This window comes from Xiphophorus hellerii, chromosome 1, assembly GCF_003331165.1.
Source record: "Xiphophorus hellerii strain 12219 chromosome 1, Xiphophorus_hellerii-4.1, whole genome shotgun sequence".
NCBI lineage: Eukaryota > Metazoa > Chordata > Actinopteri > Cyprinodontiformes > Poeciliidae > Xiphophorus > Xiphophorus hellerii.
In genome coordinates, this window is record NC_045672.1 from 29,509,207 (window position 1) to 29,522,029 (window position 12,823).

Sequence of the window (12,823 nt, forward strand, 5' to 3'; positions counted from 1 at the left end):
AGCAAGACAGGGAGACCGGTTAAGTGATGGCAGCATCAAGTTGGCCAATGCCCTCCTCCAGGAAGGAACCACAGCCAATCAGAACGCCAGAACAGGTGTAGCTTCTATGGAGAGAAAAATAACAGAGAAAACAAAAAAGTTAACAGTTTATACCAATACTATCCATTGATGTAAACAGGTTCTGTATTCGTAATCATTGTCCAGTTTGACCGTAAATGTAATAAAACTTTCTAATTCAGATTATACAATATGAGACTGCAGGAATTGTAACAGGAAGTCAACAGAACCAAGCTGATTGAAGGCAGCCATTTTAGATCACTTAGAACTGTCAGGTCTTCCTCTAACATGAGCGCCATATTCAGGCCTCTCTCCAGATCAGTTGAACTGTTTCTGGCTTTATTTTTCCCCTCCGTGGGCTGCCACCTTATCGTGGTGGAGGGGTTAGAGTGTCCCAGAGATCCTAGGAGCCGTCAAAGGCTTCACGTCTCTGGTTGGGTCGGGTCCGCCGGGGCAAACGGCTCCTAGGTGTGGGATCAGACCAAGAGCAGCCCAAAGACCGCTTAGAAATATAGACAGAGTTCCCACTTTGAGCTAGAGATATAGTCAGAGGTCAGGGTTTCCTCCAGTGTTTTATCAGCCTGACAGGCCATCAGGCTTTATTTGCCCTGTCAGGTTTTAGAAGCAGGTTGGAACAGAAATGTCTTCATTAAATTATCCAGCGTCTCTGATTATTAATTATGTTCAAAAAAACTCTTGAATTTTACAACTTGACATATAGGACAAAAAATGTGAAATGACATTTCATTTGCATGCTATCTACAGCAAAGTGAAAGAGTCGTTTTTAGTTTTCATGTTTATTTTATACCTTTACTGTATTTTGGAGATATAAAATCAGAACAACAGCCTCAGCAGGTTAGCTTTTTATTTCTCATTGGCATGTATAAACTTATCTTTGAAGTTGGTGTTGGTGCTATGTGTAATGATTTTACAACACTTTATCTGTTTATCAGTGACCAAGCGAGACTGCCACGTTGGAAGCCATTTCCCCCCCTCAGTAAACGCTTTGTTTATGACCTTGGCAAATAAAAATAATCAGCAGGGAATGCGATGTAAAAATAGACGATAAGATTTATTCAGTCATTTTCACATTGTAAGGTAAACCTTTCCTGGTTTGTAAGGCAGTACAGGTTACAAGGCACATTTCATCAGCTAAACCATGACAAAAACTAAACAAAAATACAATATATATATATATATATATATTTACTTTTTTTCTGTCTTTTGTAAAACCAACACATCATAGGGAAACTGTGTGCCAAGCTTGGTCATCTCGGGTCTAAATTTACAAAATCCTCTTTCGATTTCTCATGTGAATATGCATGTAGCAGTGCATAAATAAAACAAATATGTTTAAAGAAACCTGAAAGGGCTTTCCTTTAGCTTCTTGGTTCATATTTATCACCAATAAACAGAACCATGCTACATTAAATGTATGGAAATGTAAGGCTTGTTGTAACATTCATAAAATACTCACATGATCACGTTGCTGCATAAAAAATTTGCCTCGCTGCACTGCAAAATCACAATCTTACCAAGTTTTTTTTTAGTTCAAATATCTTGGTACACTTGAAATAAGACAAAACTAACTAAACATATTGAAAGGAACTTGTTTTGATTCAGTAATTATTGAATATTGGTGTAATGTACTGGCTCCACTAGCAGATTATTTCACTTATAACACGGGAAACATGTCCTGTTGTAAATTAAATAATCGGGTAGTAGAAGTAATTTTGCTGAAAAGTTACTTCTAAGTTATCTTGTCTCATTTCACGTGTGCTAAGATATTTGTACTAAAAACTAGACCAAAAGTACTTTGCAAGATTTTGTATTTTTGCAGTGAACCATCATGATTACAGTTTGGAAAATCATTCACAGCAAAAACACCAAATCTCTCAAAGTATTTCTGATTTGTTTTCTAGTGCAAATATCTTAGCTTTGTTTTATTTCAAGTGTACTAACTTGAACTTAACTTTTCAGCAAGATATAAAAGCTTGTTTTAAATAAATAATTCCTTAATATTGATGAAAATTCAGTTTCTCTTTCATATTTCACTTGAAAAATGTATTTTCGTAAGTTAAAAAAACCTGCTAGTACTTTTTCATCAATACGTAGGAATTCACTTAAACTCCTAAAGGATTACTTGTAAGTTTTTAAGTATAATAAAATGTTTGCACTAAAAATAGTCAAAAAAAAATACTTGGCAAGAGTTGGTGTTCTTGCGCAATGTTACCCGATAACGAGGTATGTTTGCAGCACTGGAAAATTACAATGCAGGTAGATTTATCTGAGCCGTGGAGCTCAACCACAGCTGCGTTTTATATAAAAATATGTCCCTGAAGGCTATTTATAAGGATCTTGAAATTACATATTTATTTAGCGACTTTGAATTTGACAGCATGTTAATGCAGACTGTGTATAAACTTTTCACAATATAAAAAACCAGAAAGAAGGAGGATTCAGGCTTTTGTTATATGGCCTCTTGCTTCGTGATGGTCGGCTGAGGGATGGAGGTTGGCTGCTTGGGCACCGTTGCTATGACGCCCTGAGGCATTTTGTAATGTTCTGATCCAGAGGCGGTGGGCGGGGACGGGATCGGGGTTTCAGGAGTGGCTGGAAAGTGAAATGCGAAAGAGACGGTTAGAGGCAGAACTGCACGGAAAGTGGAAATTTCTCAGCGCATTAAACATGCTAAGAAAGGATGGAATAAGCCAGATTAGTTTCCGTGGAGAATTTGAAGGATTAGCCTGGTTTTCTTCCTGCTCCACAAGAAGCTGAGTGGCGCGAAAAAGTGCCAATGTGTCTGAATTTTAATTATTTCTATAGTTATATATTATAATAGTTCTATATTACTAACGTAGAACTTCCACAGCCAAGCAAAATCGTGTAAAAATCCTTAAATGCTATTTCAGAGCAGATTGCTTAATATGGAAGAGGATTACAGCCACTAATCTGACTTTAATCCCATAATTCTGACTTTTTTCCCTCAGAATTTTGACTTTAATCTCTTAAATCTTAAAGTCACAGTTTAGAAGATTTAAGTCAGAATTGTGAGTTTAGACAGAATTCTGAGATTAAAATGAAAATTCTGAGAAAAAGTAAATTATTTTTTTCCTTGTGGCCCTAATCTTCTTCCATAGCTACAAAAGCAATCATGCAACTTAAAATAGTTTACATTTCAACACAGTGCAGCTGTAGTAAGTATTGCATAAATAAGAAATGAGATAAAAAGAATATACATTTTCTCGTTCTATACATTTTTTTAAAAGTAAAAATCTTAACTATGGCATTCAACAACAGCAGCAAATATATCTCCAGTAGCTTTACAAATATAAACACTGAGATTTTTGAATATTTTTCATTGTAAAATAGTTTAATTTGACCTATCAGAGACTGAACTTGGCAACCCCTTTGTATTGTAGTTCTGGTTTTACATTTAAAGTAATTGTCATGCACTGGAAGGTAACATTTATATTAAAGTTGTAATATCAATTGCAAGTGCATACTTCGGTAGAGGTTACAATTCCTGAATTAATTGTCATGAACTTACAGATTTGACCGTTGTGGATTGGCGTTGGCATGTTGCTGGTTACTATGACGTTGCTACTGAGATGCTCCTGGACCAGATGAGGGTGCAGAGAGTGCGGCGCATGTGGAGCTTCGTTAGCCGAACCTTAGAGAATTAGATTTATAGTCATTATACAGCAAGTAGTCCAATGAAATTAACAGGACAGCTCTTCTTAGGGCATTTATTAACAAAGTAACAAAACACATAAAATCACAGTGTGATCTGGGGAGGGGAAAGAAACTGCATTATTGATAAATCGTTAAAATTGTATATTTTATACAATTAACAGGAAAAAGACATTTTGCTTCAAAACTCAGAGAATTAGGTTTGCCTTATACAACAACATATTAGGGCCATTGTAGACGGTAGCAGGAGAGGGTGGTAAATTAACTGATATTAATCAAAATTGTTCCAAAAAAATCTTGGACATTTCTGAGTTTGAAAGGTCAAACATTCCCTAGAAAAAAACTTGGAGACTGAGGTTAATCTGAGAAATTTTCTAAAAAAAATAAAATAAAATCTGAGCTTGATTGTCAAGTTTGCTACAAGAAATCAGAAATTTTTAGATTAATTTCAGAAATTTTCTAAAAGAAATTTCTGAGTTTCAAAAATTTGCTAGAATAATCAGAAATTTTGAGATTAATCTTTGAGACTTTCTTGGAAAAACAAGAAAATTTCTGAGCTTGAAAAGTTAAAACATTGTTGGAAAAAAGTCAAATTTTGTGATCTTAAAAATTTTCTAGAAAATAGTTTCTGAGTTTCAAAAGTCAGACAGTTTAGACATTTCAAGATCAGAAATTAGTGAGGGTGCGGGGGTTCTAAAAAAAACTTCTGAGATTTTTGGTGGAAATTTACTCCTCCCATATTTCCCTCATCTGCAACAAGCCTAATGCGCTGTTGCAGTTTTGAGGCTTTTTTCTTTAAAGACCTTTAAAGAGCTCTTACCTCCAAGAAGCATTTCTTGCAGCAGATTGTCGATCTTGGCCATGCCGAAGAGTTTTACAAACTGGATCTGCTCGATCATCTGCCAGGTGATGCTCTGTAGCGTCGGCAGCAGCAGGAGGAGCTCCCCGAAGCGACCTCGGGAGTCGTACTGCCGGTCGTTGATGTAGTCCTCCAGGCTGACCTGGACCTGGTACCGCATCCGCTTGATCTTACCCGGGTCACTCAAGCCTTTTGCATCTGAGGAGAAAGAAAACAACAAAAAACAGGAAGTTTTGAGCTGCATCTCTGTGCAGATGAATGCTGAGTTCATGCATAAATACCCAAAATCTTATCAAGTATTTTTCTTTGAATGTAATTTCTAGGGCAAATATTTTCTATTTAAATAGAATAAATCTAATTTACAATCAATGTTTCAGCAAGATATAGGAACTTAGGTAAAAAAAAAAAATAAAGTATTAGTTCTCCTTAGATTATTTCACTTATAACAAGAGATGTTATAAGTGAAATAATTTGCAAGTGGAACAAGTAATTTTTTAATTACTTGAGGAATTAACTCAGAACAAGTTCCTATATCTTGCTGCAAAGTTACTTATAATTTAGTTTTGTCCTATTTCAAGTGTATAAAGATATTTACACTTGAAACTAGACCAAAAATACTTTATATGATTTTGTGTTTTTGCATTATATCTTGTCTAGTTCCTAATGAAAATGTCTAATGCTTAAAATAGGACAAAACTAACTTACAAGTAATGTTTCAACAAGATGTTGAAGTTTGTTTTGAGTTAATTCCTCAATATTGATTAAAAATTACTACACTTACAATATAGGAAAACTGTCTCGTTAAAGTGTAATAAACTGCCAGTACAACTTGTATCTTTTTCATCGATATTAAGAAATTATTTACCTAAACATAGAAATAGGAGCTTGTTTTAACTCAATAAGTTTTCAATATTGCTAATATTCTAGTTCCACTGGCAGATTATTCCACTTACAAGACATTTTTCAGGTTTTATCTGAAATAGTCTGTCAATGCAACAAATACTTTTTCATCAACATTCAAGAATTACTAAATTAAAACAAGCTCCTATATTTTTTGAAAAGGTACTTGAGTAAGTTTTGTTGTACTTTAAGTGCACTAAGATATTTGCACTAAAACACGAACAAAAGTATTTGGTAAGACTCTGTGTTTTTGCAATGTGCCTGTTTGAATTCAAAGAGGATTTTGAAAATCCAGACAGACCTGGGTCGAAGAAAACGATGGCCTTTAGGCAGGCGTATTCGTTGTCGTCTATCTGGAGCTCTTGAAAGGGAAGCACCAGCTCATCCAGGATCCTCACTGCTACCCTTCCCACCTCCAACTCTGGACAGTTTCTGGGAATAATGTGATCATTTCCTGCAAATAAAGCGCATTTTTAGCAAATTCCAGAACCTACTGAGGATACAACATTATGACTTGTGCCTATTTTACCTAATAAGAGGATGTCTTTGTAGAGCATGGACCTCTTGGCTGCACCAAGCAACAGATGCTCTCCTGCATGAGCTCGCAGCAGCGCCACCTAGAATAAAGTCAAGTTAAATCAGTTAACGGTGTTTCTGGAAGTTTTAGGAATGCATCCGTTCCTGAAGGTCTCTCACATGAACACAAAAAAAACAACAAAACGGACCCATCCTCTCGCCATCCACCCTCCATCAGCAAATCAGTTACTAAGACCCGGTGATCACACTGTTAATGATTGTGGACGGTTTTGGAGGAGGGATGTGACTTTAAAAACCAAAGTCATCATATTCTAACTGGGGATTAAAACACATTAACTATTCTGGTTGAAAAGTTGAAGAGTTTTGTCGAGAGGAGGTTTGCTTTTTCTTAGAGATTTGTCTTGTACTCCTTTTTTCCCACACTGCTAAAACACAAAATCATTTTGGGTCTAGATTCTCCTGCAAATATCTTAGACTTCAAATTAGACGACAAATTTGAAGGTACGTTTTCAGCAAGATATAGGCATTGTTTTGAGTAAATAATTTCTTAAGTTTATCAACCAGTTGGCTCACATCTACAGGTGCTTTATATTGGCTTGTAATCTGTTCTTCCTCCATAAAATCCCAGTTGCAAAATAAAAATCTTACCAATTATTATTGTCTAGTGTCCAGAGCAAGTATCTTGGTACACTTTAAGACGAAACTAACTTGGAAGAAGCTTTTCAGCAAGACATAGGAGTTAGTAATTCCTTAATATTGATTTAAAAAAGACTCATTCCATTATCTCATTTATAATATGGGACAAATGTCTTGTTATAAGTGAAACAATCTGCCTGTGGAAATGGTACTTTTCAAAATCAATATTAAGGAATTATTTACTGAAAATAATCTGTTGTATCTTGCTGAAAAGTTGTTACGTAGATATTTACAATTTAATGCAAGAGCCGTTGTAAATGGAGTAAATTTTTGCCAAAACACTGAAATTTTTCTAGATTATTTTTTAGAAAAAAAAAAACAAGACAATTGGAGTTTTTTTGTACCAAACTTAACTTTTTGGTCTCAAACTTTCAAATCTTGATAAAATCTGAAATTACTCAAATATTTTTTAGCTAATTTTTCAACTTTGCTAAAGAATAAATAAATAAAATCTAGAAGAAAAACTCAAATTCTGAACTTAATCTCACATTTTTTGACTTGTGGAGCTCTGAAATTTCCATGTTTTTCTAGAAAATTTCTGAGATGAACCTTTACGTTTCTTGGTGGAAATGTACTACTCCCTTTTTTTCCCATCTTCAATGGTCCTAATATGCCCTCGTAGATATTTGCACTAGAAACTAGACCCAAAGTACTTGCTAAGACTTCACGCTTTTGCAGTGCACCAACTGGGGTTTTATTGAGGAAGAAGTGATTACAGCCAATGGAAAAGTCTCCCATGTTGTAGATGTGAGCCAACTGGTTGATAAGTGACCAGACTGGCTGAACTCTGCTTGTGAATGAGCCTCACCTGGTCGTCCAGGGGAAGGTCGCAGAAAGCTGGGATGTACTTGGCCCACTCCACCAGAACCAGCAGCTGCTGCTTCATGGACTCACAGACGTCCGTGATGGTGGCGATCTTTTTGGTCCTTATGTCGCCGTTCAGTATAGGCGCAGGCGACGTGATCTGCACAGAGACGCACAGATTCGTCACCATTGATCAGTAACAGTCAGGTGTTGGATTGATGCCGGGAGTTACCTGTCTTGATAGAACGTCTGCCTGAATGAGTGCGTTGATAGAGGGTAGACTGCTGTCTTCGTAGCTGGACCGCCTGGTGCTGATTCGGTCTCTCTCGTTCTGTACAGCTAAAGGAAAACAGATTTGTACGGTTAAAATAGAACAGAGTGCTTTGGGTTTGTAGCTGCACTGCAAAAGAACCCAAAATCTGAGTATTTTTATCTAGTTTCTAGGGCAAATATTGGTACTGTTACGGCTCTGTTGCAGGTGCTTTTGTCTGTCTTTGTGCTCCTCCAGGTGTTGCTGGTCAGTTGATTTGGAGCACAGAGTATTTTAGCCTGGCTGTCTCCACTTTCTGGGTCGCCTTCGGCGTCCACTCTGCCGCTTGATGCTTGTGGTTCTCTGCTGTCGGCCTCAGCTCCCCTCCTTTTGCACATTTGAGTTTGTCTTTGTTTTTGCACTTCAACACTTCCATATGCACTCATACACCACATCCAAGCATTTGCATTACACCACTGATACTGGCATCCACAATCCATTGTTGTTTTTGTTAATAAATATTGTTTTTATGCACTTTAACCACTTCATGGTCTCCCGTTTGACTTATAGGACCATGTTGTATTTAGGCTGCAACCAACAATTATTTTAGAAATCTATTATTCTGACGATGAATCGGATTACGTAGCATTCCTTTAGTCAATCTGAACCCGGTGAAGCTAAAATAAAATGCCACTGGAGGAGTTTTGGTTAAAACCTATTTTTTTGTGGTGTTTTATCTTAAATGCAAAATGTATAGTATACATTTTGTACAGTTTTGGCTTAATTACTGCTCAAATGGACTTTTATAGAGTGTATATTCCAGTTAATTGATCAATTAAGTAATTAGTAGGCAATTATTTCAATAATTGATTTTTCAGCCCTAGCTGCATTATTTTGAAGACTTAATGAATTTTGGAAGCCTGACCATACGTCAAGATTTTAAAATTAACTCTGACAGTAACCAGAAAAAAGCTAGAGATAATACCGAAGTGATGTTTCCTCATAATCTTTCCAGTTTGGAGTCTCACTGCAGAGGCTTAAGCAGCTTTTTGTTAAGACGGATAGCAAAAATTGAAATGGGTAAAAATAAAAGTGTCATCAATTGCTCCTAAGTCAGAGTTGTACACCAAACAAGTAAAAAAATCTGCCAAACTTGACGCCTATGTTCATCAGCAGAAGTTAATTGGACATTCCGACTTTTCAGGTTATAACTGAAAGAAACCAACATTTAGCCATTTCTAAATATCCAACAAACCCTGCTGTAGTTTTCAAAATTGTGTAATGTGAAGTTCCTACAGAAACATACAGCTGACTTTCTTGTGTCTAATTAATTTTATTATAATATACACTGTAAAAACAGAATCTTACCAAATATTCTTTGTCTAGTTTCTAGTGCAAACATCTTAGTAGATATGAAATAAGACAAAACTAACTTAATAGTCACTTTTCAGCAAAATGTAGGAGCATTTTTAGGTCAATAATTTATTTATCTTGATTAAAAAGTACTAGTTCCACAGGCAATGTTATCAATAACAAGTAATGTTTTCGATGTTAAGCGAAATAATTTTTACAGTTAAAGTAGTACTTTATCAATATTGAGAAATTGACTTGAAACAATATTCTTGCTGAAAAGTTACTTGTAAGTTAATTTTGTCTTATTTAAAGTGTACGAAGATATTTGTACTAGAGAGTAGACAAGAATACTTGGCAAGATTCTGTGTTTTTGCAGTGTACAGCTGAGAGAGATGCATCTTAAAACAGAGCCCTGAGGGACTCTGAATGAAAAGACTAAAACAAACTAGAAGTTTCTGGGATTTTCACCAGATCGTGAAGACTGTGGCTCATCTAAAAGTTGTTGGTTTAATTACAGAGTCGTATTGGTGAAGTAATGTGGCTCAAAGTGCCTTGAGGAGTCAGTATTAGATCAATTCACTCTGTTTAGTGGAGCTCAGTATTAAAGCCAGAGGTAATGTACAATAAAACTGGGACTGTCATTCTCTCGTTTGTCTTTTCACACCTTGAGCAGTGCAGTTTCAGTGGTGGGCGTTTTTTAAAGTCTTGACTGAAAATGAAAGAAAATACAATGTGCTTCACAAAAAACACAAAATCTTACCAGGTATTTTCAGTCTAGTTTCTAGTGCAAATAGCACATTTGAAATAAGATAAAACTACATTTGCAAGTAACTTTTCAGCAAAATATGGCAGCTTCTTTAAAAGTCAATAATTCCTTAATATTGACAAATAAGTACTGGTTACATTGGCAGGTTATTTGACTTATGACATATGGGCAAAAGTCAATAAAGTGTTGACTTAAAACAAGCACCTATATCTTGTTGAAAATTTGCTTATAAGTTAGTTTTGTCTTTTTGAAGATATTTGCACTAGAAACTAGACTACTAGGAAATGCTTGGTAAGATTGTGTGTTTTTGCTGGGTAATCTGGAATTGGTCAATATGTGGTCTTGTTTAATCACAAGATCCTGCTTAAAACTGATTTTCCTTTTTTTTCACTCAGGTTGAGATAAAACTGACAGAAAAAAACGGAAGTGTTGATTTGTTGTTTTTTTTTTTCCCTCTAAGGCTGAATGTGGAGACACTGCAAAGAAAAATGAGTCTTCGGAGGTTATTATGTTTATCAGTATATGACCATTATTGCCTGGAAATGTTTGCTCAGCATAAGCTGGTCGGAGACTCCGCTGTTCTGCAGAGTGAACATTAACAAAGCCGTACTCTCTTGGGTGTTGCAACACCCAGAGACAAGTCGGATCAATTCTGCAGAGACGGCTCTGATTTGCTGATTCTTTGCTGAAATTTTGCTTTTGATTTGCTTCTGTTTAGTCAGACGCAAGATTTAGTCATCTGCAGGATGTTTTTAAATGGTCATACCTTCCTTCTTCATGCCAGCTCTGAAGCATTTCTTCAGTCTGCAGTATCTGCATTGGTTTCTCTTGTCTTTGTCTACAATGCACTGCCTATTAAACCTGAAAAACAGATATTTGTTTGGGTTTTGCTAGTGATGCCAGAGTTTCAAACGCAACATTAATGTTTCTCCAATTTCACCATTCTCACCTGCATGAGTACATGTGGTTCTTGCGGACGCTGCGCCTGAAGAAGCCCTTGCAGCCATCGCAGCTGGACGCCCCGTAGTGCTTCCCCGTCGCTCTGTCACCACATATGGCGCACAAGCTGCCTGCTGCCAAGTGGCCCGTGGTGTTCATGTTGGCGCTTTCAGCTGGCGAGGAATCTTAAGACAGACAGAAAACTTGCGTCATTAGCTTTTGGACGTATGCTGTAACAAGGTGACCTGATGCCAAAAGCCTGTGGAAATATGTTCGCTGCAAAAACACCAAATATTACCAAGTATTTTTTGTGCAGTTTCTGGTGCAGTGCACTTGAAAACTAGCCGAAAATTAACTTTTTTAGCACGATGTAGGAGCTTGTTTTAGGTAAGTAATTTGTTATAATTCCTTAAAAGTTCATTAAGGAATTATGTTTCATCAATATTAAAGAGTTATTGACGTAAAACAAGCGCCCATTTCTAGTTTTCTCTTATTTCAAGTGTACCAAGATGTTTACACCAGAAACTAGACCAAAAATACTTGGTAGGATATTGTCTTGTTTGCATTATTTGATCACCAGTGTTCCTTGAAAGGCATGAAAGGCCAGACATAAAAAAAAACCATTGGCTCCACTGTTTCTAATCAAAAACAACAATCCGGAGCGCCTGGGAGTCTTTTACCTTCCTGAGTGATTCAGTTAGTCAACAGAAGATAATTGATGTTGGTTTGATTTCCTCTGAGGAGATAATCACTGGAGACAGTTTTCTCTTTAGCTACAGTAACAGTCATGGGGCGAAATCAATCAATGAGAAGCTATGTTGAAATCTTTGGTGTAGAGAAAAACATTTTCATAAAAAGTTGCCCTATTGGTTTCAGTTTCTTGTCTTTAACCCTCTTTGGGAATTTTGGAATCAGTATCCAAGCCTGTTGTCATGGGAGACTGCCTGTACAAATAGGTCCGTGTCAGTTTAAGGACGAATCGAAGAACTTCATCCCTTTCTCTCCAGCTTGAACAGTGTGGGAACAGACGGTTTGTAACAAGAGAAGGGCGATCATGATACTCCGGTTACTGCTTCATCTGAGGGTGAATATCAATCCGACGTTACGGGAGTCACACCGAGTCACGGTGCAAGCTGGAACAGGTCAGAGCCGCTCGCACAGCCCTGACCTTCGTGTGCTTTAGGAGTATGACGATCTCATAAAAGCAAAGCTCTTAATGTTTTACTATCGCACCCCGAGGTGATAAAAGAGAGCCGCTGCAACAGGGTCATCCCATGCGAGCGAAGGGGGCAGATGGACAAATGACCCCGCATTATCACCTCCTGCCAAAACTCGCCTCTGAACAAAGTTTTAAATCAGTAAAAGTTTCAAAGTTCAATGCCAGAGCTGCATATATGAGACTCACCTGCACCCAAAGGGAGCACTTGCATGTTTTCGAACTCCAGCGTGGTGTAGGCCGGGTCCAGAGCCTCGCTGTAGTCTGCCATGTCCATGTCTACCACCGGTTTGGGTAAAGGAAGTCTCAACTACCTGACAGTGGGGCAGAAAGACTTGTCCAAGAAGCTAATGCCCCCCTCCTCCTTTCTTTTCTCACACCTCTAATTTTGCCCCCTCCCTTGGTGGCTTTAGGCCTAGCCCCGCCTAGAAACAGAACCGGTCTTAGTCCTGGCTTGGCGTGATGAAGACCCGCCGCTGTCAGAACGGAGAGCAGTGACTGAGAGCAGTCCTGCTGTACTGCCAACCATCGGAGAGGTGGAGTGACTCCTCGGTTGATGGTTAACTAAACGCTCCAGAGGTGAATCACAGGGTTGCCTCTTCTTTTCCTTTTTTTAAGCAGAGATAGCACAACTTCAATATCAGCCACCTCTGCATAATTTTCCTTCAGAAGCGGGATAAACAATCTCTTTACGGTGCAAAATCTTACCAAGTATTTTTGTCTCGATTCTAGTGCAGATATCATAGTTTGTTT

At 37.4% G+C, this 12,823-nt stretch overlaps 1 protein-coding gene across 2 annotated transcripts; it reads right to left on the reverse strand.

The window, feature by feature from the left end:
• Positions 1 to 2,099: 2,099 nt before the first annotated feature.
• On the reverse strand, positions 2,100 to 12,564 carry hnf4a (hepatocyte nuclear factor 4, alpha). Of its 2 annotated transcripts, none has more exons than XM_032559232.1 (10): positions 12,260 to 12,564; positions 10,865 to 11,039; positions 10,682 to 10,776; positions 7,779 to 7,885; positions 7,551 to 7,706; positions 6,039 to 6,126; positions 5,811 to 5,963; positions 4,571 to 4,807; positions 3,608 to 3,730; positions 2,100 to 2,670 (listed from the first exon to the last, which is right to left on the reverse strand). In XM_032559232.1, exons 1-10 carry the CDS (start codon positions 12,345 to 12,347, stop codon positions 2,528 to 2,530), a joined length of 1,365 nt encoding a protein of 454 aa, XP_032415123.1. In that variant the 5' UTR covers positions 12,348 to 12,564; the 3' UTR covers positions 2,100 to 2,527. The 2 variants fall into 2 exon arrangements, with proteins under 2 accessions (XP_032415123.1, XP_032415129.1); XM_032559238.1 differs by lacking the exon at positions 12,260 to 12,564 and adding an exon at positions 11,535 to 12,075.
• Between the last annotated feature and the right edge of the window lie 259 nt (positions 12,565 to 12,823).

Coding starts and splice junctions, on each gene's coding strand:
- hnf4a (XM_032559232.1), bottom strand. CDS start 12,347: ATGGACATGGCAGACTACAGCGAGGCTCTGGACCCGGCCTACACCACG. Junction 7,707..7,778: donor CAGACGTTCTATCAAGACAG/GTAACTCCCGGC, acceptor GTCTCTGTGCAG/ATCACGTCGCCTGCGCCTAT. Junction 6,127..7,550: donor ACCTTCCCCTGGACGACCAG/GTGAGGCTCATT, acceptor ACTTTATTCTAG/GTGGCGCTGCTGCGAGCTCA.